The sequence below is a fragment of the Tribolium madens genome, unplaced genomic scaffold (assembly GCF_015345945.1).
Source record: "Tribolium madens isolate multiple individuals breed KSU strain unplaced genomic scaffold, Tmad_KSU_1.1 Scaffold_1;HRSCAF=32;Tcas5.2_LG8, whole genome shotgun sequence".
Taxonomy (NCBI): Eukaryota; Metazoa; Arthropoda; class Insecta; order Coleoptera; family Tenebrionidae; genus Tribolium; species Tribolium madens.
In genome coordinates, this window is record NW_025400984.1 from 5337471 (window position 1) to 5358403 (window position 20933).

At 37.8% G+C, this 20933-nt stretch overlaps 8 protein-coding genes and 1 long non-coding RNA gene across 13 annotated transcripts in view; 4 read left to right on the top strand and 5 right to left on the bottom strand.

Annotated features, from left to right (window-relative positions):
* LOC123004464 (BAG domain-containing protein Samui-like) overlaps positions 1-3542 on the top strand; it is a 6684-nt gene extending 3142 nt beyond the window's left edge. Inside the window, exons 1-2 of one of the 2 annotated variants that reach the window (XM_044397764.1) lie at positions 300-1606; positions 1684-3542. In XM_044397764.1, coding sequence (XP_044253699.1) covers positions 1529-1606; positions 1684-3276 — 1671 coding nt within the window. In that variant the 5' untranslated portion in view covers positions 300-1528 and the 3' untranslated portion in view covers positions 3277-3542. Of the gene's footprint in view, positions 1-299; positions 1607-1683 lie in introns of those variants that run through there. The other variant, XM_044397765.1, reaches the window with a different exon arrangement.
* Positions 3543-3639: 97 nt separating this feature from the next.
* On the top strand, positions 3640-4804 carry LOC123004468 (methylglutaconyl-CoA hydratase, mitochondrial-like). Its single transcript, XM_044397768.1, has 2 exons — positions 3640-4113; positions 4161-4804. The coding sequence occupies exons 1-2, from the start codon at positions 3840-3842 to the stop codon at positions 4760-4762; spliced, it is 876 nt and encodes a 291-aa protein (XP_044253703.1). The 5' UTR covers positions 3640-3839; the 3' UTR covers positions 4763-4804.
* Positions 4724-5915, bottom strand: LOC123004469 (phosphomannomutase). Its single transcript, XM_044397770.1, has 2 exons — positions 5677-5915; positions 4724-5622 (listed from the first exon to the last, which is right to left on the bottom strand). Exon 2 carries the CDS (start codon positions 5526-5528, stop codon positions 4782-4784), a length of 747 nt encoding a protein of 248 aa, XP_044253705.1. The 5' UTR covers positions 5529-5622; positions 5677-5915; the 3' UTR covers positions 4724-4781.
* LOC123004466 (N-sulphoglucosamine sulphohydrolase) lies at positions 4943-7771 on the top strand. Its single transcript, XM_044397766.1, has 6 exons — positions 4943-5655; positions 6081-6210; positions 6256-6543; positions 6593-7140; positions 7187-7359; positions 7406-7771. Exons 1-6 carry the CDS (start codon positions 5553-5555, stop codon positions 7694-7696), a joined length of 1533 nt encoding a protein of 510 aa, XP_044253701.1. The 5' UTR covers positions 4943-5552; the 3' UTR covers positions 7697-7771.
* Positions 7707-8435, bottom strand: LOC123004470. The gene is made up of 3 exons (XR_006412695.1): positions 8344-8435; positions 8130-8296; positions 7707-8081 (listed from the first exon to the last, which is right to left on the bottom strand). It is a non-coding gene; the product is annotated as an uncharacterized LOC123004470 (long non-coding RNA).
* A 118-nt stretch (positions 8436-8553) lies between these two features.
* LOC123003640 (protein brunelleschi) lies at positions 8554-12651 on the bottom strand. Of its 3 annotated transcripts, none has more exons than XM_044396534.1 (7): positions 12539-12651; positions 11298-12476; positions 10735-11231; positions 10445-10685; positions 9406-10390; positions 9026-9357; positions 8554-8973 (listed from the first exon to the last, which is right to left on the bottom strand). In XM_044396534.1, the coding sequence occupies exons 2-7, from the start codon at positions 12409-12411 to the stop codon at positions 8576-8578; spliced, it is 3567 nt and encodes a 1188-aa protein (XP_044252469.1). In that variant the 5' UTR covers positions 12412-12476; positions 12539-12651; the 3' UTR covers positions 8554-8575. The 3 variants fall into 3 exon arrangements, with proteins under 3 accessions (XP_044252469.1, XP_044252470.1, XP_044252468.1); XM_044396535.1 differs by having other exon boundaries at positions 11298-12420; positions 12491-12651; XM_044396533.1 differs by having other exon boundaries at positions 11298-12443; positions 12491-12651.
* A 142-nt stretch (positions 12652-12793) lies between these two features.
* LOC123003641 (ATP-dependent DNA helicase PIF1) lies at positions 12794-15237 on the bottom strand. Its single transcript, XM_044396536.1, has 3 exons — positions 14394-15237; positions 13691-14349; positions 12794-13639 (listed from the first exon to the last, which is right to left on the bottom strand). Exons 1-3 carry the CDS (start codon positions 15112-15114, stop codon positions 13115-13117), a joined length of 1905 nt encoding a protein of 634 aa, XP_044252471.1. The 5' UTR covers positions 15115-15237; the 3' UTR covers positions 12794-13114.
* Positions 15238-15275: 38 nt separating this feature from the next.
* Positions 15276-16640, top strand: LOC123003953. Its single transcript, XM_044397030.1, has 4 exons — positions 15276-15414; positions 15464-15756; positions 15992-16100; positions 16148-16640. Exons 3-4 carry the CDS (start codon positions 16041-16043, stop codon positions 16634-16636), a joined length of 549 nt encoding a protein of 182 aa, XP_044252965.1. The 5' UTR covers positions 15276-15414; positions 15464-15756; positions 15992-16040; the 3' UTR covers positions 16637-16640.
* Positions 16641-18638: 1998 nt separating this feature from the next.
* On the bottom strand, positions 18639-20811 carry LOC123016198 (pyruvate kinase-like). Of its 2 annotated transcripts, XM_044416439.1 has the most exons (7): positions 20636-20811; positions 20478-20585; positions 20208-20431; positions 19342-20160; positions 19070-19292; positions 18864-19020; positions 18639-18813 (listed from the first exon to the last, which is right to left on the bottom strand). In XM_044416439.1, the coding sequence occupies exons 2-7, from the start codon at positions 20578-20580 to the stop codon at positions 18801-18803; spliced, it is 1539 nt and encodes a 512-aa protein (XP_044272374.1). In that variant the 5' UTR covers positions 20581-20585; positions 20636-20811; the 3' UTR covers positions 18639-18800. The 2 variants fall into 2 exon arrangements, with proteins under 2 accessions (XP_044272374.1, XP_044272373.1); XM_044416438.1 differs by having other exon boundaries at positions 20478-20811.
* Between the last annotated feature and the right edge of the window lie 122 nt (positions 20812-20933).

Below are 20933 nucleotides of genomic sequence, written 5' to 3' on the forward strand. Positions count from 1 at the left end.
ATTATTTATATTAAAATGGGATTTGTAGTTCTTCTATTTAAAATATGTAATTATTATTTTGTTTACATATTACAATTTGTAAAGTGATGTTTTATCTACTCCTTTATTGTGAATTTAATGAATGTTTAATTTTCAGTTCAAATATTTTTTCTATAAGTTGTTACAATCCTAAATTCTGGTTATTTTAATTTGCACGTAAAACTTGTTTGTGTGTGACGTTGTTTCGTGAACAAATAATGGTAAAAAATTGATTTATGTATATCTATGTAATTAAAAATCTGTAAAATAAGTACTTTTCAAAAAGTGAAAATTTTATATTTATTATTAGCTAACAAATATTTCATAAAATTACCGATATAAGTTTTATAGAAATTTTGTCGTAGGTTGACATGCAAGTAAAGAGAATGCAAAATAAAGAGAAACTAAACAACATTATTTTCAAACACCCAACAATCCCACAAAATACTTGAAACATTCCTATTTTTGTGCGTTAAAATCAAAAATTTAACATAATAAAAAGTTCACATTATTTAAAATATTTTCGTGAGCGTACTCCCTTATTGATTCGGCATTTCGCCCTTGAAACAGAATTTCTAGAAGTTACTCGAGAGTTCAAGAAGGGTCACGCACCAGTGATTTCCACTTTTTTTCTTTACATCTGGAGTTTTATTATGCACTTTTCAGCAAGTCACTTTACAACTTTTCCGTCTGAATACGTCAATAAAATTTATTAGTCACGTCGCAAAATTAAATTTTGTTGTATTTATAAAAAAAATCTTAAAATCAAAATTAAAAGCCTTGACACATTAATTTGTTTTATCTATATTCAAAAATAAAATCGTCGAACTCGATTTCGATTCAGTTTCGCAAAAAATTCTTTATTTGTCCGGCGCACGTGGAAAATGCCATTCTTTTGACAATTCGTAAAACTAATCCACTTTTTATTTGGCAAACTTGCAGGAAACATCATCAAAAATTTCAAGTATGTGTCTCGGATCTTTTATTATTGTGCTAAATTTACTTTTCAAATTTAAATAATTCATGTTTGTCCAAGAAACAACGTAATATCTCTCAATGTAAATAAATATATTATTTAATAGTTATATTAAGCGCGTCCCCCGACCACTCATCGTAAAACTCGCTAATTCCATAAAAGGCTCGATAGGTAAACACCGAACAAATTTAAGGTCGTTCCATATACCAAGGCCAGATTTGTATTTAAAATCGTTTCAATAAAATTCAAAATTACGTGACTCACGTCCCGAAGAAAATAAAACGTGAAATTGTTCCGGAATTGTGCCGGAATTTTCTGATAATCTGGTCCGAATGCACAGTCGGCGACTCTCGAACTTTCTCGAACGCGAGCTCTCTGGAAGAGTCCGGAACTCCCCACTACCAAAGCTCATGTGTACATAAATACAACCAGTGGGGGATTTCACACAATTTGAATCGAAACACGAGAGCGAGAAGTGACTTTAGCGATTCGAAGCGTTTGTTTACCGAGTGATTCAGTGCTAAATAAATCAAAATGACGTTTTGTGAGACGGTGCGGACTATTCCGCTTATTATCGAAAGGGATACACCTATGGAGGCCGAAGATATTGAAGTAAGTTTTCGGAAAAGTGACACAAAATTATTATTTGCGTATTTATGGATTGATTTTTAACACTGGATTTATTTCAGAGCGGCTATCCCTTTGAACGTGAAGACAGAGAGGATCCTTTTCGGTCTGAATTGGACGACATTGCCAACCGTCATCCCGAATTTGCCGAACATTTAGGAGGCTTTCCTTTTCGTAGTGACAGTTTAGGACGTAGGTTTAGACAGAATCGGCCTTCAGAAGAGGAGTTTCGTAGATTCGGACGACCTTTTGGTTCCCGATTTGAACGGTTCGGTTTCCCCTTCAACAGGGACCCTTTTGAAGGCGATTTCGAAGAACCAAAGCCCCAACAACAGCCACAGCCGGAACAGAAACAAGAAACACATCAGCAACAACAAGAAAACCCACCACCGGAACGAGGACGTAAACAGAACATCCAACAAAGTAATACTGTAGATTTAGGACAAAAACAAGAACCAGTGAATGAGAGAAATCAAAGATCGATGTCTGCTCCGCCGCCAGATAATCGACAAAGATACACTTCGAGCATTCACATACCGATTAACCGAGAGGGTATGGCCGATATGGGAGCGGCACAGAGTCAACCCCAACAACAACAAGACAAACCGGTTAATAAACCGACGGAGAGGGTTATACCGATCCATGTAGAAGGACGCGATGAACCAGTCATACCCAAACATACAGGTCCAACTTACACGCAACAACAACAACAACCACAACCGGAACGAATTTTCGGTCATCGGCCTAGTCAATTCACCCAGTTTGTCGGAAGGGAGTCTCCAAGGCCCGAGTGGCACCATCAAGGGTTTGGACCTGAAGTAAGACAACAACAAAAGTTCCAACAACAGGCAGCGCCCCCACAGCCCCAACAACAAAAGTTCCAACAACAAGCAGCGCCCCCACAACAGGAAGTTCCGGTGCAAAAACCACAAGAACAAGTTCCACCACCACAGCAGCCTAAACCATCCACCAACCCTATCGATATAATTCAATCCATTCAAAAGGACGTTTCGGAATTAATGTCCCAGGTTGAGAAGTTTAATGGAATTCCTAGAGATAAACAGTACCTTTATTTGGATGAAATGTTAACCAGAAATCTTATTAAATTGGACAATATTGATACTCAAGGTCAGGAGAATATCAGGCAGGCTCGTAAAGAAGCTATCAAATGTATTGAAGGTTGTATTGGTATTTTAGAAGCTAAAGCAGCAGCGAATGTTTCTCAAACCGAACAGAAGGTCGGTGAAACCCCTGAAACTAAAGAAGAATCTCAGCAGGCTGTGGAGGAGAAAATGGAAGTGGAAGTGAAGGAAAATGAGCCTAAAATTGAGGAAAAAGTCGAAACTAAAAGTGAGCCTGAGACCAAGGAAGAGAAGATGGAAGTGGCTTCGCCACCGGCTCCAGCGACTGATACGATGGAAGTGGTAACAGAAGCGCCACCACTGGTTGAAGCCCCCAAGGAAAAAACGGAAGAAAAACCGAAAGAAAGTGAACCAGAGACTAAGCCATCGGACGAAGAAATGAAGGAAGTTTCGGATGAGAGTAAGAAAGACGAGAAAACGGAAGAGAAGAAAGAAGAAGCAAGTGTAGAGAATAAGGATGACATTAACAAAGAGAAGAAAAAGGAAGGGAAGAAGAAAGTTGTTAAAAAGTAAATAGTTTATGCCTTATTGTTGATAATCTTGCTTTTACAAAGCTAGGATAACTTAACCATTTTTATTTTAGTGAGACTGACTCGCTTTTAGAAAGTCACAGTGTAAATAATTTGTGTGTTTGACTGTGATTGATGTGTTTTTTTTCTTTACCGTCCGTTTTTATTTATTGTAAATAAAATAATTTTGTACATTGTACAATTAAGAATCAAAGTATTAATTGTGCCATGCATGATTTGTACAAAAGAAATAAATTTTAAGTTGTTCAATTGTTTGTTTTATTTGTTGTAAACGCAAGATTATTTTTTGTCATACCAAATTACGCACAGTATTTTATTAACAGTCACGCAACTTGTAAATAAAATTTTTGATTATTTATTTGAAGATTGCCTTAGAATTAAAAAAAATTGCAGCTTCTGTGTGTTCTTATTATTAATACCTCAAATTGTATAATTTGTTATTGTTATTTTAATACAGTGCAAAATAAATGGTTTTTTACCAGTTGAAACGACGAGTAATCTTTGACCTCCCACTGATAATAAAAATTCAAAGCCACATAACCTAAAATGTTTGCAATAAAAGTCGCAAAAACAGTTGGAAAAAATGTGTTCTACTCTCAAATTCGCAAATTATCAGAAGTAACTAACGACTTGACCTATGCGCAACTCCAAGGATCCGATACGGGAATCACCGTTTTCGGTTTTAACCGGCCGAAACAAAAGAATGCCTTAAGTGCCAACTTAGTAACCGAATTACAGAAATCTCTACATAAAATTACTTTCGACACTTCAGCGCGAGTGTTGATAGTACGAAGCTTAGTCCCTGGAGTCTTCTGTGCTGGTAAAATCCCCTAAACCTTAAAAAGTCCCTCTACATAATTTTTCTAGGAGCCGACCTTAAAGAACGCGCGACGATGCCCCAAGCCGAAGTCGGAAAATTCGTTTCAAACCTTCGAAGTCTCATGGACCAAATCCACAACCTCCCAATCCCAGTCATAGCCGCCTTGGATGGCCTTGCTTTAGGAGGCGGCCTTGAGATATCCCTTGCTTGTGACATTAGAGTTGCCTCTAGTGACTCAAAAATGGGGCTAGTGGAAGGCAAACTGGCCATAATTCCGGGTGCCGGGGGCACCCAAAGACTCCCTCGGCTTATCAACCCTTCAATTGCCAAGGAATTGATATACACGGCGAGAACAATTGACGGTGCTACTGCCCACCGATTGGGTATTGTGAATCACGTGGTGTCGCAAAACACTAATCAGGATGCTGCCTATCTGAAATCACTCGAATTGGCTCGGGAGATACTACCAAATGGGCCTGTGGCTGTCCAAATGGCCAAAAAGGCTATTAATAAGGGGGTACAAGTCGATTTGAGTTCAGGATTAGCGATTGAGGAGGCGTGCTATGCTCAGCTGATACCGACCAAGGATAGGATAGAGGGACTACAGGCGTTCAAAGAGAAGAGAAAACCGAATTATACTGGCGAATAATTTTGTTACAGTTAAAAAATTAAAGATCAAATAATTTTTCAAGTTGCTTTCTCGTATCATCGGGGTCTAAAACCTTATGGCCTATGACTCTTGGGTCATTGTAGATTTCATAATCGTTGCCTCCTGCATCGGTCTTGTCTCCAAAGAAGTGAATCTCGTCGAAACCCTCGTTTTGGACGTGTCTGAGGCAATAAGTCTTATCCCACCCTTTGGGAAAAGCATCAAAACTGATTTGGCCCCCGATTGCATACGTGAGGCCGATATCGGGGAACCTTTTTTTGAGCGCCTCAATCATTGTTTGCCTTATATTAAACTCTTTATCATATTTTTCAAAACTTTCGCGCTCTTCCTGGGAACAGGAGCGCCCAACTGGGGATATATTGAGCATCCCGGATCTAAATTCAACAAAGTTGCCCCTCTTTACCGGGAGAACTACTGTCGACAAGTAATTCAAGACGTAGTTTATGAACATTTGGATCTTGTCTTCACCCATAAACTTCTGGATGCTTTGTCTCCCAACTTCCTTTCCAAATTTATACTGCACAAGCCCGTTTTCAGGAAACACGTAGTCAAACCTGAAAATTACGTCCTCGCCGTTCATCTGTTCGGCGATTTTCTTGAAATCGGAGCCACCGACGAGGCCGAGAGTGCACAAGGGTTTGATTTTAGTTTGGATGAACTCGTCAAAGTCAGGGTCGATTCCTTGTCGGGCTTTGGTCAGGGTGCCGTCCATGTCGAATAAACACAAAATCTTCTTTGGTGGCATGTTTGGGTTTGAATTTGGCTCCAAATGTGTGGAAAGATGGGGAAAACCGGTTTAGTTGTTCTACTAATGATTTTGGCACGATTTAGGGCTGAAACTGAGAAAAAATTAAATGTGTTGTTGATTTTGGGTGAGTTTTGTGATTGTTTACCTTTTTAATGAGGATGGACACGTCACTGAGTTTTAAATGATGCAATTTCTCGAAATGTCAAAAAGTGAGGTTAGAGACACGCACCGGTGAAAAACACAAAATTGTTTAATTAAAATTTTGTCATTTATTAATTTGGCCATTTTTGGATCATTGTCTGTTATCTAAATAAAGTAAACATTTTTAAATTGTATTTTTTCAATTGTTGACATTTCCATTGTTGGGTTAGGACGCACATAGGCGGCGCATAATTTTTTTTGTTATAGATATTATTAAAAAATTAGAACAAATAGTCGATTTAATTAATAGTTATACTTGAATTGCTGTTAATACCAACATTTATTATTTATTAATTCGCTCCCTTAAGAAGAGCAATTAAAAAACCAGTGACGGTTCGTCATTTTTAGCCGACGATGGCGGTTTCGAAATGGGGGCTTACAGGAACAAAATCTGTCAAACACCAAATTTGGACGCTTTGGCCAAAAATAGCCTGATTTTTAACAATGCCTACACCTCGGTCAGTAGTTGTTCTCCCAGGTAAACTCAAAATTTCGCAAAATTAGAATAATCACATTCTTATAGCCGCTCGGCTTTGCTTACTGGTATGCCGGCACATCAGAATGGCATGTATGGTTTACACCAAGCCGAAAACCATTTTGATTCATTCACAAATATAAAAAGTTTGCCGAATATTTTGCGAGAAAATGGGATTCGGACTGGAATTATCGGTAAAAAACATGTGGGACCAAAAAGTACATACAGTTTTGATTATGAGCAGACTGAGGAGAATAATTCGATTTTGCAAGTTGGGAGAAATATCACTTTTATGAAATTGTTGGCCCGAGAGTTTTTAAATAAATCAACGGACAAGTAATTTACCACAAAATGTAGTCAAACTGTTGGAATTAAAATTTTTTAGACCATTTTTCCTGTTTGTGGCATTCCATGACCCCCACCGTTGCGGCCACACAAACCCAGAATACGGCGAGTTTTGCCAACGATTTGGTAATGGGGACGTTGGGATGGGTCTAATCCCTGATTGGCACCCAATTTATTACCAATGGGACGAACTAGAGTTACCTTATTATATCCCCGATACTGAGGAAGCGAGGAGAGATGTGGCAAATCAATATACCACAATCTCAAGATTAGATCAAGGCGTTGGTTTAATTTTAGAAGAACTGAAAAAATCAGGTCATTCTGATGACACCCTTGTGATTTACAGTTCGGATAATGGGATTCCATTTCCAAACGGAAGGACGAATTTATACGATTCTGGAATAGCCGAACCTATGTTTATATCTTCTCCCTTACATAAAGAAAGGCGCAATCAAGTTACTTATTCTTTGACTAGTCTTCTAGATATTGTTCCTACTGTCCTTGATTGGTTTAATATCACAGAGGAGAGTAATGAAATCATTAACAGAAAACTGACCGGGAAAAGCTTATTGCCTCTTCTAGTTGAAGGTTTTTATGTTCTCTGTCATAATATTTTATTGTCAATCAATTGTAGAACCACAAAATACCACAAATGAGGCAATTTTCGCCAGCCATAATCTCCATGAAGTGACAATGTATTATCCAATGAGAATGATCAGAACACATCGCTATAAATTGCTTCATAATTTGAATTACCAAACACCGTTTCCCATTGATCAAGACTTTTACTTATCACCAACATTCCAAGTGAGTAATTTTATGATAATACTTGTCCTTGAATTTATTGTTAAAGGGTATTTTGAACCGTACAAAAGCCAAGGAAAATTTGTACTGGTTTAAAACCTTAAAACAATACTACAACAGGCCCGAGTGGGAACTGTACGATTTGAAACATGATCCTGTGGAAGTGAACAATCTGGCAGGTAAAAATGAGTACAAGAATGTGATGCAGGAATTGGAGAAAAGGCTTTCTGAGTGGCAAAATGCGACAAATGATCCTTGGATTTGTTCCCCACATTCGGTCTTAGAAAATAAGGGTGACTATGCTAATAACCCCCAATGTATGCCCTTGTATAACATGTGAGGCGATAACGTAAACACAAAAATATATTTATTGTCACATATTCTAAACAAATACTTATATAAAACATCTACGTTATGTAAATATGGCAATTTATTTCTTCCTAGTTAACTAAACACACGCAACATTTTAATAAATTAGTCAACAACAGCTAAACTTTTCCAGTGAGACAACAAATTAAAAACAAAAGCAATAATAGGAGTGAATTGACTTGAGAAGCTTTTGTGTTAGTTTTTTAGAAAATGAGGGTGTCTTATCACCTAGTTTTTAATTTTAATCTCCCTCTAAGATTCCTATTTTTCACAGTTTTTTCTAATTTACTAATCAGAACCGAAGTGGTGTTTGCAACCGTTTCTACAGTTTGCATAGTATCTGCAATTTCAGTCATCTGTAAAATTAATCCTAATTACTTCTCAAGGTCGATAATTACACTTACTCTCTCTTGAATTTCCTGTACCCTCAAATGCTTTTGGTGGTTGTTGTATAATACTTTGAATTGTAACATGAAACCCGCCGACAAGATCAACACACAAAATATCAACAAATTATTTGACTGCCGGAAATGCCACATCACAATTGTAATTCATTTTAGCAATGTGTGAACTACAATTAAGCAATTATTACTGACACAAACACAAATATTATCTTACTTAACAAGGTTTTAACTACATTGATAGAAATTTGTAAACAATTAAGTTAACCTTAATTTTAATAACTTGTCAATGTCAGTTGTGGCGTGCCGATAAAACAGTGAATAACCAACTCCAAATTACAGGAAACTGTAAACACTTCACCCAGTTTTTTCAATACATTCATTCTATACAACTTCTATTGTATCACGCAAAGTAATACAAAAAAAATAATATTAATAATAATCTTTATTTAGCTGACTGTAACATTAAGAGGTGGTGTAAATCTCCAAGTGTGCCCACTAGACGGTAAACACGGAATTGCAGTGGAATTATCCGGTGCAGAGCACTGAATGTCGATTTTATACTGTCCAGGAGTAAAGAAAATAACATTACACTCATGTTGTGCTTTTTCTTGAGGTTCTAACGACTTTATCATTTTCTTTGTAGTCCCAGTTGTCGCTAATCTTGTTTCCATCCTATAATTTAAAGTACCATTTTCATAATCTTGATAAAATTGAACCGACAATTGTAACTGATTCAAAACTTTTTCCAAACTATTTGTTACGAATATTTTCATTTCTAAACAATCACCAGCATCACAGGTGACTTCTTCTTGTGGCCTCACAGTTTCATTATTTATCATTACTTCTACAATTGATAAAAATATAATTTTATTGTTATACAACTACAAGAAAATTACCCCATAATAAAGGCGACATTCTTACTTCATCTAACATATCATTGGTTAAGGTAATGCCCTTAAGAGAGGCCTTACCTCTGGTATCTGTGCCAAGCAAATGCCACCTTAAGTCGACAAGATTCGCGATATGTTCTGAACATATGCGGTCCAATTCGCCAGTTGCGAGGCTTTCCCCGGTTTCGAGTTTCGATAAAGGGCACCGTTTTACCGGCACAGGCACTCTGCAACTTTCATGGCCTTCTATGAGCATTGTTTTAGATGGAGTATACTGTAATTCCATTTCTTGCGACGTCAAGTTGGCAACGTCCAAAACCAAATAAAATTGAGAATTACTAAAAAATAATATTACTTATATCAGATTTAAAAGTGAGACAATTCACGTTTCAGCCGGTAATACATCCCAGTTAGTAACATGTAGCGACGGTACAGTCTCCATCGTTAAAAAAACAGAGCAGCATCGACAATATGATGCTTGCAACCCTGGTCCCCCACTATACCGAATTTGCAACTGTCCTTCTACTACTGATGACGCTTGCTGATTTATCGGTAACTGCGGAATCTGTAAAGTAGCACTCATACTCGAATGCCCTGAATTCGACGACCGAAAACTCGAATTAATATTTCTATGAAAACTACTACTTGTTGGTGAATTTAGTCTCGAGGGTAACGATCCTGGACCTGAAATACTACTACTGAAAACACCACTGCTAAATTCATTTCCGGTGCCCCCAGGAACAAGAAAACTTCCAGCAGCGTACAAATACAAAGTCAAACTTGCCGAACAGTTCGGTTTTAGAGGCAATTGACTTAGGAGATTTTCCTGCGACCAAGTAAACATCTGTTCTTGGAGGGTCGGTTCAAGGATCGTCTGCATCGAAACTTCGAGCATTTCCACGTCAACGTGTCCAATATTAGTGATCGTGACTGTACATTCAGCGCTTTCACCGTGATGCAGACTCACACTGGCCGAAGTTACGACATTTTCATAGTCGTGAAAAGAGGAAAACGACGCGCTTTGAGGAAATGATGTTTTGACATCTAGTAAGGGGAGAGATGGGACGATTTCGACCTCGTAGTGGGGCGGAAACCCGTTCATGTGTCGTAAACGACAGTTTGATTTAACTCCAAGAGTGTGTGTACTGTAACCCTGGAGTTGGAGTTGGCCCTCGCTTTCGCGCGGTGTTCCATGAAGGGTTGTAACAGATGGGGGAGCCCCCGACGCTGATAAAACCACAGTCTCAGGGAGCGATTCGAAAACGACACCTGACGTTAGCAAACGCATGTCGGAAACTTTTAACTCGAAGGGTAGAGGATTTGACAGTTTAAGGGTGACTTCGCAAGGTTCGTTCTCGACCCACAAAAATGCTACAATTTTTTGTATGTGTGCAAGAATTCAACAACTTGTATAAAATTTCCTACCCATTTTAGTCTGACTCGTCGTACTCCTCCGATCCAAACTTCCAAAATGTATGGGAGTAAACAAGAACGGCCCTGTGTCCTGTTTTACAGCCTGTATTTTCCTAGGCTGTAAATGGGGCTGTAAGTTTCTCAACACAAAAGAATGACAAACTGGAATGTTCGTCAAGTTGGCTGGTGGTATAACAACTCCATTATCTAGCACTAAGGGCACCGGTGACCCTTCACACTGAGCTGACAAGGCCTAAAATATTAATTTCGCTTATTATTCTCACAGAAATCCCCTAACCCACTTGTAATTGTATCGCCAGTTCTTTTTGCTCAGTTGGCGTCAAATGCTGCCACATGGTCTGCAACAAAAACGTCATGTGTCGAGTCGCCAACGCCGAATGCCCCATTCTCTTCGCCGCCACCACCAATTCTTGTAAAAGTTGAATTTGGAGGATCGGCCATCCTTGGGCGACTTCTCTCATTTCCGCAGGATCTAAGGAGAGCCGATGTCCGGGAAGACTATGGAGCATGAGGTTATAGCAACGATTCCAATTAGGGGCTGGATTTTGAGGTGAGACGTATCTAGTGGCGGCAAGTCGTTGACAGAAGGCGGCTTTCCGTGTGAAACCGATTTGGGTGTAGAGTTCAGCCAAGGTTTCAAAACGTTGGATCTTTTCTTGTTCAGAGAGGGTCAAATTGATGTAAACGACGTTTTGGAGGAAGGAGGCGGCTTGGAGTGAGTGGTTTTGCTCGACGGCGATGCGTGCTGCTTTGAAACTCGCCTCGGTTTCGATTATTCCTAAATGCACATAAAGAAAAAGTATGCAACCAATTATACACTATGTTAATCTAAAGATCCACTCACCCGCATTTTGGTATTTGCTATAATGGATGATAGCCTCTCTATACCTCTTCGAGATATCCTCTGGGGCTAGCGTATTCGGCACGGAGGCCTTCTTCGTCCCTATATCAATGTTACTAGCCACCACCGTTTTTTTCGGCGAGGAACCCTCTTGCAAACTCGCATTTCGTTGCAACTGAACACTCCTCTGCATCTCGGGGTACAAAACTAAAGCAGAAGCCGCACACAAGCCCTCATATGCGGCCCCCAGCCATAACCAATCGTTCACACTTTTCAAAGTCTCGGCGGCATTTCCATAATATACCAAACTTTCGGCCAATAACCCGGCTTGCAGACACAAATCGCCTAAATGCTTGGTCATTCGCCCTGTGCACTTTTTCTTATTGTTTCGCGATTCCATGTCGAGTCCTACGAAGTCCTTTTTCTCGAAAGGGGCGAGTAGGAGTGACACCCGTTCGAGTTTTTCGCGCGAACGTTCGAGTCTCTTCGATTCTAACACCCAAAATAGAGAATTGATGAATTCAATTATTTGGGTCTCTAGGTCGGCACAAGGGGCGGATTCATCGTAAAAGAGCCCCCGTGTTTTGAAATTACTGGGCGTTGTGAATTTCTCGATGTTTTCCTCGGGGGCGCTGCTACTGCTGTCGGTGTTGGGGCTCGAGGTGTCTTCAGGTGAGCTGCTCCCTTCTTTTGTAGGGCCGAATAAAATACATCTCGAATCAAATAACGTGCTTGTGTATTTAACTTTGAGACTTTCGTGGACTCGACATATTTCGTTGAGTTCTTGCTGGGAATCATATTTTCCTAAAGAAATGAGCCCTAGAAGTCTTCGGTGGGTTTGAAAGTCGCCCCAATCGTTATTTTCAACAGGATGTTCCTTCACATAACGTACTAAAATATTGCGTACGTTTCCAGTAGAATCGGTAATACGGACTGAAGTGAGTTTAGAAATACGGTCGTAGAATTTTTGGAATGTTTTGGGTTTCAGTTGTGATCCTATGTGTCTTACGAGCACCAGAAGAGCGGCGTGATCATGTGAATATTGTTCGTAGTCGGGGTGAGACATGTTTGGCTCGCTGGTACTACTCGAAAGGATGTAACTTACCGAAGAACGCATTTGTGTGGCCTGAGGATCACCTACATTTCAAACTTTGCCCCCAAAATAAAATAAAATTTCTTTGACTGAAAATAATTACCTGATCATTGCGTCTATTTTTACACAAATCACTCTTTTTTGCACTTACAATATTTATGTTGTTTTGGGGTGCAAAGTTTGACAACTTTGACACTTCACAACATAAACATAACCCCACTTTTTTTTAAATTATTTGAAATCTTAAATAAAACACAAAATTATGTAAGCGGACTCAAAAGCATAAACGACGAGATTTATAACTTTTATAATGAAAAATTATTGAAATTGATGAGTGCAATTCTTTAAAAGTACAATAAGGCAATTTCTCGCGAATAAGGTAGGAGGGAAAGGGTCAATGACCTACTTTAGCGAACTCAATTTATTTATAAAAATTAATTAAACTATTTAATATAAAGTATTGACAATATTTTTAGATGCTAATTGGTATTGATTGTGCTTATGTCTATTCCTAAAGGGTTATTAACGCACAATCACCAGCCAAAAAAAATTACTGGCGGTCTACATACCAGGATTTTAATGACATTTTCAACATAAACATACCCGAATCGAGGCTTTTGAACGAAAAACTACTGTTTCATACTTAAATACAAAAATCTTCAATCAAAAAATTAGGTATTCAAATGTAAAAATTGATATAAAATGCAAATTTCTTTCCTTAGCTGACTTAATTAATGGTGATTAGAGGTTTGCTCATCAATTTAGAATTAGATTTGAACGTTTTTTTAATCGTTGGCTTATTCTCTTTCCTTCCCAAGGGAATAAGTCTCATAGTTTCCATTTGCAAATTCAAGGAACGATAAAAATCTAAAACTTTCTTATTGGCCCAAGCTTGCGACGCCTTAAAACCTAAAACCCTCAACGTATCCAAACTTTGGGCCCTACTCAACGCGACATAAGCTTGACCGGCTTCAAACACTTTCCCTAGGGACATTTCGACACAATCTAACGTCAAACCTTGAGATTTATGAATAGAAAAAGCCCAAGCCAGTTTGAGAGGCACTTGTTTTCTAGTGATCATAGCACCAGTGGCGGTTTTAATACACCAACGCTCGGGTTTTGCAGTATATTCTCTATTACGGAATTGCACGACGGGGAAATCCCCTTCAAAGGATTTGACGACTCCACGAGCACCATTCACGAGACCTGTTGCAATGTTTATATTCTTCAAAAGCATGACTTGTGCACCAACCTATGAAAAAAAAATTGTTACACCAAATCGGACTTTTGTTGTTACGAAAACCTTCAATTCGAGTTTGTGCGGTATGGGAGTTTGCTGATCCAGCAGTTTTTTAAGATGCGGAGGTGAATCTTCAGACGTAAAAACTTGTTTTTCGCCAGAAAGTGCGTCAAGTTTTGATTCATTAATAGTATTCGCTTCCGCAGTATGCGAACATAATCTAGTCGCCAAGATCCCATTTTTTTCGATATTTTGTCTCGACGTTTCGGCTAATTTTGTCGCCATATCTTCAGGAATTTGTCCAATACGCACACAATTCAGAATTTTGATAAACTCATCGTCATTCTGTCTATGCACTTTTTTCAGTTCATAACTCGATAAGTGGCAACGACTCCAGGCCTCTGTTTCGAAACAAAATTTGATTGGATTTTTACCCTTACTGACCGGGGGCAATTGGAAGAAATCACCGCACAAAATCAACTGAATTCCTCCAAAAGGCTGATCATTTCTCCTTATTTTCCGGGCTATTGTTTCAATTTTTTCGAAATAAGCACCATCAACCATCGAAATTTCATCGATAATTAAATGTTTGCACCTCCGCCAAATCGTGTAAGTCCCTGGACGTGAGGCCAGCTCGATGGAGCGTTCGAGGGTAGCCTCCCCAGTCCCTATTCCAGCGAATTGGTGAAGGGTTATTCCCCCAATGTGACAAGCGGCGACACCTATAATAAATAAATTATTAAATTATTGAAACAATTGAACTAACCTGTGGATGCAGTGGCTGCAGTTACATCAGGAGGAAGGGCCCCTATAATTCTCTTTAAAAGATAACTTTTCCCTGTTCCTGCACTTCCGGTGAAAAATACGTTACGACCACTGAGACAAGCCTCCATGACTTCCTTCTGTTCAATATCTAAGGGCTCGTTGGGGGTTGGCGAAGACGCATATAATCTTTTCGAGGAGAGGGGTTTACCCCCCTCTCGAGGGCTCAGTTTCCGTTTCCGGCTCAAAGGTGATGGGGTTGTATCAGTCCCTTTCGAAATTTTGGCTTTAGCTTTCTCCATTTCTCCCAACGTCACTGGACTAATTTCCTCAAATTTTGCAGGTTTATTAGACAATAACTGGGTTCTCAGCGACGGGTTTGAGTTTGAGGCTGATTTTTCGCCCGTCATTTTTACAAATACTGTCTTCAAGAACGTAAAAAGTTGGCTCGGGGGTGCATTTGAGATGAACATAATACAATGCACCTCTTGGAATTTTATGGAAGCTTTACCCTCACTCATGAATTTGTTATGGACGGAAATGCCTTTTAATTGTAGCTTCACGGGGACTGACTTGCCTGCAGTTACTTCAACGAAGATTTCACGAACATCGCTTCGAATAAGACGCAAAAAAGCACTTTTGTGGGCCAGTTTTCGCTGGATGATGCCTTGGGAGTTCGACCACTCGATATTCACAGAACACGATAACACATTTTCGTTTTCCATTGTTAAATAACACAAGTTTCATTCACGAATAGTTTTACACCGAATTAAAATACGGAAAAAAAGGAAATAAACTCAAACGAACCACCCACGGTTCAAACATTGAAGGCGGCAAGTGGTCTGACAAGTGACGTACTGACGTATGTCATTTGTCAGTTAAGTGTCATTTGAGTTGGAAGTGTAGAAAACTGTAAAAACACAAAAAACGTAAACAAAAACAAAAAAGTTTATTGATTAAAGACCACATAACATGTTATAATAAATAAAGCGATAACAGTAATAAATTAATCGTTTGGATAAAACGTAAACAGTTCTGGGTGGTTCTCCAATTTCCTAATATAGTAACTTTTAGTTATAGTTGGCACTCCTTTTGGAAAGCGGAAAACCACCGATTTGAATAAAAAATGCCCACGATTTCTACTGGGTTATAAAACACTATTTTTTGCTAATATGAATAAATAGATTTTAGGATATCCCAGGTATACCTGACTTTTACAATAATTTGCTGTGCCCAATCGAAGAAAATTTTGAAAGAAACGAGGAGCTTCCTTGCCTCTTACAATATTCTGAAAGAAATATATATATCTTTTAAATTAATTTTTAAACGAGTGGACATGAAGATGCAGCTGATCTCCACTATCACTGGTAATATTCATAGATTGCTATAAGTGGGGGCTAATAATTTGAAACAAATTATTACTTATGAGAAAGAAATTTATGACTATTTTTTTATTTTTATATACCTAATAATAGATTTAAATTTTTCTATTCTTACCCGTAGTGATTTTATGTTACATCATTTTTTAAACTATAATTAATACCTAATTGCAAGTAATAAAAACGTTATCTATTTCCGATCGTTTCAAGCTTACAATTTCAGAATAATTGGATTTATTTCGACATCCGTATTATCCTCATTCACCCTAAAAATGTGTTTGACAGCATTTGTTTTAATATTCCTTCTCCATGGTGGTTTAGCAGTCGATTTCGTAAGTGACAATTTTGCCCTTTCGTCCCCTTCACACCCATATTCCAGATGGTAACAAACTACACCGTCGACATGGAAGCCGGTTATTTATGCCCAGAAAACGACCAACTCGAAATACCCATGAAACTCTTCCGTATCGATCGCATTAATCGCACCCATCGTGCCATGAGCATGGAATTCTCATACGCTCATCCTGTGGACGAGACCGCTGAAGGTGTCCACTTAGTCGAGCGCTGGATCGCCGGTGGCTGGAAGAGATTTCCCATGTGGTCATGGCAAAAAGACCCATGCAAATTCCAGTTACAACACGAGAAAAATGGACATATCAGATTTGGTAAAGCCATGGGTTTAAAACACCCAGATCGGTGTCCCATACCGGCCGGAAATTACTCAGTGATGAGGTTTCCGTTTCAGTTGAAATACGATTATCCGTTTTGGCCCGGCAGGATTAGGACTATTGTCATGTCGAGAAGGATTGCGACGAAACAACTGATTTTTTGTGTAATGACCATTTTGAATGTTGTTGAAAAGGTTTAATTGGAAAAAATAAAAGAAAAAACCTTAGTCTTAGTAACTATTTGAAAAATAAAGTTTACTCTTTGAAATTGAAAAGTCTGTGATGACAAAAAATTTAAAGAATAAAAGACGTTACGGTAATAACATTAAAGATGGAACCGATCTTTGTATGAGATTTGCTTTGTATCAAATTCGTTTTTCGCATCGGCTTTGTTTATGGATAACAGCTGGTTCGTCCACGTAGATTTCCGATATAAACTTATAATAATCCAAAAAGAGACACGGTAAAGTGAGTCTGTTTATTTTTTATTCGCCAACTTAAACCGGCGCGAAAGGATGGTGACGATTTTTAAGAAAATAAGGAAAATACGTTACAAATCGTTACACCCAATTTCACTTTGTTAAAAATTGATTTTCAAAATGTATCGCCTTAATGCACCTCTACACCTTCTAAAGAAGAGATCTTCCAAATTTTATGTTTTTATTTTCGTCTAAAAGTTTATACCCCCTTTCAGCCTTTCAGAAATTTATTTTCAAAAAATCCTTTCTTTTCGGCCTTTTACACCCTCTAAGCAATATATCTTCCAAATTTTATGTTTCTATCTTCATTTAAACTTTACTCTTATACATTGATTTTCAAAAAATTTTCTCTTAGCGGCCATCTACATTCTCTAAATCTTCTAAATTTTATGATTATGTCTTCGTTTAAGTGTTTACACCCCAGTTCCCCTTAGAGATTGATTTTTAAAAATCTTTTTTTTAAAATAAAAACATTTACAGCTCATATCATCCCTTTAAAATCCCAAACAAACTTCCATCCTTTATTTAACCTCTTGAAGGTAGAATTTTCAAAGAGGACCAGTTTCATCAACGTTAGTGGCTATCAATAGTTGCTATCTACTTATTCGATGGTTAAATTTAACAAACGTTGATGAAACTGGCCCTGAAACACATATTTTTTACAAATACCAATTTTTATGAAAATCACTTAACAATAAAGAATTTTTATACAAACTTTCATCTCCTGTTTCACCCATTTAGATCCAGACTCAGGTCAAATACCAGGTTCAGATGTCCCATGCTGCGGTGGTATTGATAGGGTGAGGTATCTTTGGCGCAGGATCAAATTATGATAAATTAAGAATTATGAATGACAACAGAAGGTTTGTATGTGAGAAGGTAGAATAGTTAGTAGACATATTAGATACTAACACAAAATGTAAAAGCTGGCCAGCAACGCAATTGTGCTTGAAGACAAGAAAATAAAAGGTATATGAACACATATTGTTGGGGGCATAAATGAGAAAATTGGTAGCATCTCCATAGCCATAAATTTATTTTGTTTTCGTCTCGAGAAATTTCGTTAAAAAAAGAGTTATGTATCTAATGTTAGAGTAAGTAAACACAACCCCGTGAAATAAGCTTCCTGCTACAAAAATTTTAATGAAAAAGGTCTTGGTTAAGAGGTGTACACCCATTCTGAAAAAGCTTCCATCTATTATGTAAGAGTTAGAATATTTTTGTTGGGATATGTACATGTTTTGCTAAAGTATTTACTTTTAATAATGGGTAGATTGCAGCCATGCCATTAGAGTTAAAGATATTTTGTTAAATTGGTTATTTTAATATTGTTCCTTGATCGCTATATTTTTCTGTTATTTTGTTACTATTATTTCTTTTATTGTTTTATGTTATCGTAATCTTTAGTTTTGTACTGAGGGTAGAGATGAGAGACATGAAGCACGTGCTCTTGTGTAGGTAAACAATGAAATCGCATAACAAAACAAAAAATATACATACCTTTATTGTAGTGCTGTAGTATTTCAAGAGAGGTTTTTTTATTCACTCAATAACTAATTTAAATTTAAACACTAGTGTATGAGCAAAATTATAACAAAAACAAAAAGTACCTACCTACAAGTTAAAATTTTACATATAATAAGTGTTTTTTTTCTAATCATACAACTGCTTGTTTATTAATTAAAATTATGTGTAATACTTATAATTAGATAAACAAAGCAAAAACAAATTCAAATAAATTTTATTCACAATATGCGCATTGTAGACACCATAGCCGTTCAATAAGTTCTTAAAAAAGATTACAATTAATCGTATTACATGTATATAACAACAATATTATGGTTTGCAATTAGCAACAGAACACTAAACCCAAAACACTCAAACGTCATTCGACAGTCCTGAAAATAAATATTTTATAAATAAACATACGTTTTTGCCAATAACTTACAATAACGTAAGCGTATTCGTAGAACCAGGCCCCTGATGCAAACCAGTGACGATAACGACAGTATCTCCTGATTTAATAAAACCTAATGACTTTCCATAACTAACACCAGCTTTAACCCTCACTTCTACATTTTTCAACCATTCGGTTGGAGTTTGTTCTGTAAAACACATAAGTGGCAATGATTTTACCCTTGAAATAACACAAACCATCAAAATACAAGGGCATAATAGCCCTAAATAAGTGTAACTGGCGAGCAACCTGCGCATTCCTGGTAACGGCAATAATGGGACATTTTGGCTTGTATTTTGATAATAACTGTGCCGACTTTCCGGTTTTTGTAACCACGATAATAGCAGTGGCTAACGAGTTCATTGAAGCTTCAACTGTGGATATTGCGGTAGTTTGGACGATATCTAGAGGTAGTTTAGGCTGCAAACCGTTGTTAGTACTGGTTAGATTGTAACTGAATTAGTTATACCTGACTCTTGAGGTCATCAAAGAGTTGTTTTTGCCACACCGCAGCTTCAGCTTCTTTACAAATTAATGCCATGGTCTCGACACACTCAACAGGATACAAACCCTTGGCTGTCTCCCCTGCTAACATCACACAATCAGCACCATCAAGCACAGCATTGGCCACATCGGAACTCTCAGCTCGTGTGGGTCTTGGTTTATCAACCATTGATTCTAATAAATGAGTCGCAATGATGATGGGCTTCCCAGCTTTGTTACATCTTGCAATGATGGCTTTTTGAGCTAGGAATACCTTCTGAAAAGAGATTTCCATCCCCAAATCACCACGATCAATAAGAATGCCATCAGCAGCATCAATAATCTCGTCCATGTTTTTCACACCTTGGATATTCTCAATTTTGGCAATTACAAGAGTGTTACTATTGCCCAGAAGGGAACGAATTTGTCGAACCTCTTCAGCGTTTCGGGTGAAGGAGGCGAAAATGCAGTCGACATTTTGCTCAACTCCAAATTTTAAGTCTCTTTTGTCTTTTTCAGAGACAGTAGGAAGGTCTTTTTCGACGTCTGGAAGATTCACTCCCTTACTACTCCCCAATTTTCCCCCATTTGCAACAGTGCAAATAATTTCATTGCCTTGGATTTTCTCACATTTAAGAGTAATTAAACCGTCGTCGATAAAAATCTGGTTTCCGGGTTTTTGAACTTTGGTGATATTCTTATAATCGACGTAGATAACACTCTTGGTGCATTTTTTAGCATACTTTTCGTCGGTTGTAATTGTCACTTTTGCCCCCTTTTCGAGAAGTACTTCAGCCGAAATACCCTAAAACTGTGTTTTAGTAATGTCGTAACTAGACAATGATTTGGTACCCCTTCTAGGACTCCAGTCCTAATTTCCGATCCTTTGGTGTCTATAGCAATAGCAAGGGGATAATGCCGACCAATCTTCTTACTGTACTTGTCAACAGCAGTTCTAATATTTTTGATTAGTTCCCCATGGTACTCGTGAGTCCCATGGGAGAAATTCAAACGTGCTACATTCATACCAGCTTCTAGCATTTTTTCCAAAATTTCTGGTTTCTGGCATGCTGTTCCTACAATTTTGGTGCAAAAAAAACTTTTACCACATGAAATACTTACCAATCGTACACACGATTCCTGTTAATCTCATAAATTTCGGCTTGGATGTAATATCCAAATTACTGATGTATTCTAACACATTTGTTTTTGACTGCGTGCTCATTTTGACTAACAAAAGCAGTTCAATTAAACGTGTAAACACTTGCTCTTATACGTACTTCCTGATTAAAGAGATGCTATAAAGTCTGTTTCGTCTTTGACTTTCACACAAGTTTATGACTGGAATGATATTGAGAAATGATGCGTGATAAAGATATATGTTTATGTAACAGAAATCGACTTGATACTGATAGTGGGGATCATCTATACGTTATTACAATTTCGAGTGTGTTTACTGATTAGCAGTTTGTAGAAAAATCACTCGACGTGATTGCTGGCTGGAATAACAACATGCGCAGTGTAGTTATATAACATTTTTAGTGTGTTGAAATGCTTTATTCTAATATATTTGACTAC

Bases quoted from the DNA above. Each gene is read 5' to 3' on its own strand.
- LOC123003641 (XM_044396536.1), bottom strand. From the start codon at position 15,114: ATGGAAAACGAAAATGTGTTATCGTGTTCTGTGAATATCGAGTGGTCG. The intron at 14,350-14,393 runs GTTAGTTCAATT...TATTTATTATAG, and splicing joins TGCAGCCACTGCATCCACAG to GTGTCGCCGCTTGTCACATT. The intron at 13,640-13,690 runs GTTTTCGTAACA...TTTTTTTCATAG, and splicing joins CGCACAAACTCGAATTGAAG to GTTGGTGCACAAGTCATGCT.
- LOC123004469 (XM_044397770.1), bottom strand. From the start codon at position 5,528: ATGCCACCAAAGAAGATTTTGTGTTTATTCGACATGGACGGCACCCTG.
- LOC123004468 (XM_044397768.1), top strand. From the start codon at position 3,840: ATGTTTGCAATAAAAGTCGCAAAAACAGTTGGAAAAAATGTGTTCTAC. The intron at 4,114-4,160 runs GTAAAATCCCCT...TAATTTTTCTAG, and splicing joins CCCTGGAGTCTTCTGTGCTG to GAGCCGACCTTAAAGAACGC.
- LOC123016198 (XM_044416439.1), bottom strand. From the start codon at position 20,580: ATGAGCACGCAGTCAAAAACAAATGTGTTAGAATACATCAGTAATTTG. The intron at 20,432-20,477 runs GTAAGTATTTCA...CCAAAATTGTAG, and splicing joins AGGAATCGTGTGTACGATTG to GAACAGCATGCCAGAAACCA. The intron at 20,161-20,207 runs GTACCAAATCAT...ACACAGTTTTAG, and splicing joins GGACTGGAGTCCTAGAAGGG to GGTATTTCGGCTGAAGTACT.
- LOC123003953 (XM_044397030.1), top strand. From the start codon at position 16,041: ATGTGTTTGACAGCATTTGTTTTAATATTCCTTCTCCATGGTGGTTTA. The intron at 16,101-16,147 runs GTAAGTGACAAT...CCCATATTCCAG, and splicing joins GTGGTTTAGCAGTCGATTTC to ATGGTAACAAACTACACCGT.
- LOC123004466 (XM_044397766.1), top strand. From the start codon at position 5,553: ATGTGTGGAAAGATGGGGAAAACCGGTTTAGTTGTTCTACTAATGATT. The intron at 7,141-7,186 runs GTTTTTATGTTC...AATCAATTGTAG, and splicing joins ATTGCCTCTTCTAGTTGAAG to AACCACAAAATACCACAAAT. The intron at 7,360-7,405 runs GTGAGTAATTTT...TTATTGTTAAAG, and splicing joins ACTTATCACCAACATTCCAA to GGTATTTTGAACCGTACAAA.
- LOC123003640 (XM_044396534.1), bottom strand. From the start codon at position 12,411: ATGCGTTCTTCGGTAAGTTACATCCTTTCGAGTAGTACCAGCGAGCCA. The intron at 11,232-11,297 runs GTGAGTGGATCT...ATGTGCATTTAG, and splicing joins TAGCAAATACCAAAATGCGG to GAATAATCGAAACCGAGGCG. The intron at 10,391-10,444 runs GTAGGAAATTTT...AAAAAATTGTAG, and splicing joins GACGAGTCAGACTAAAATGG to CATTTTTGTGGGTCGAGAAC.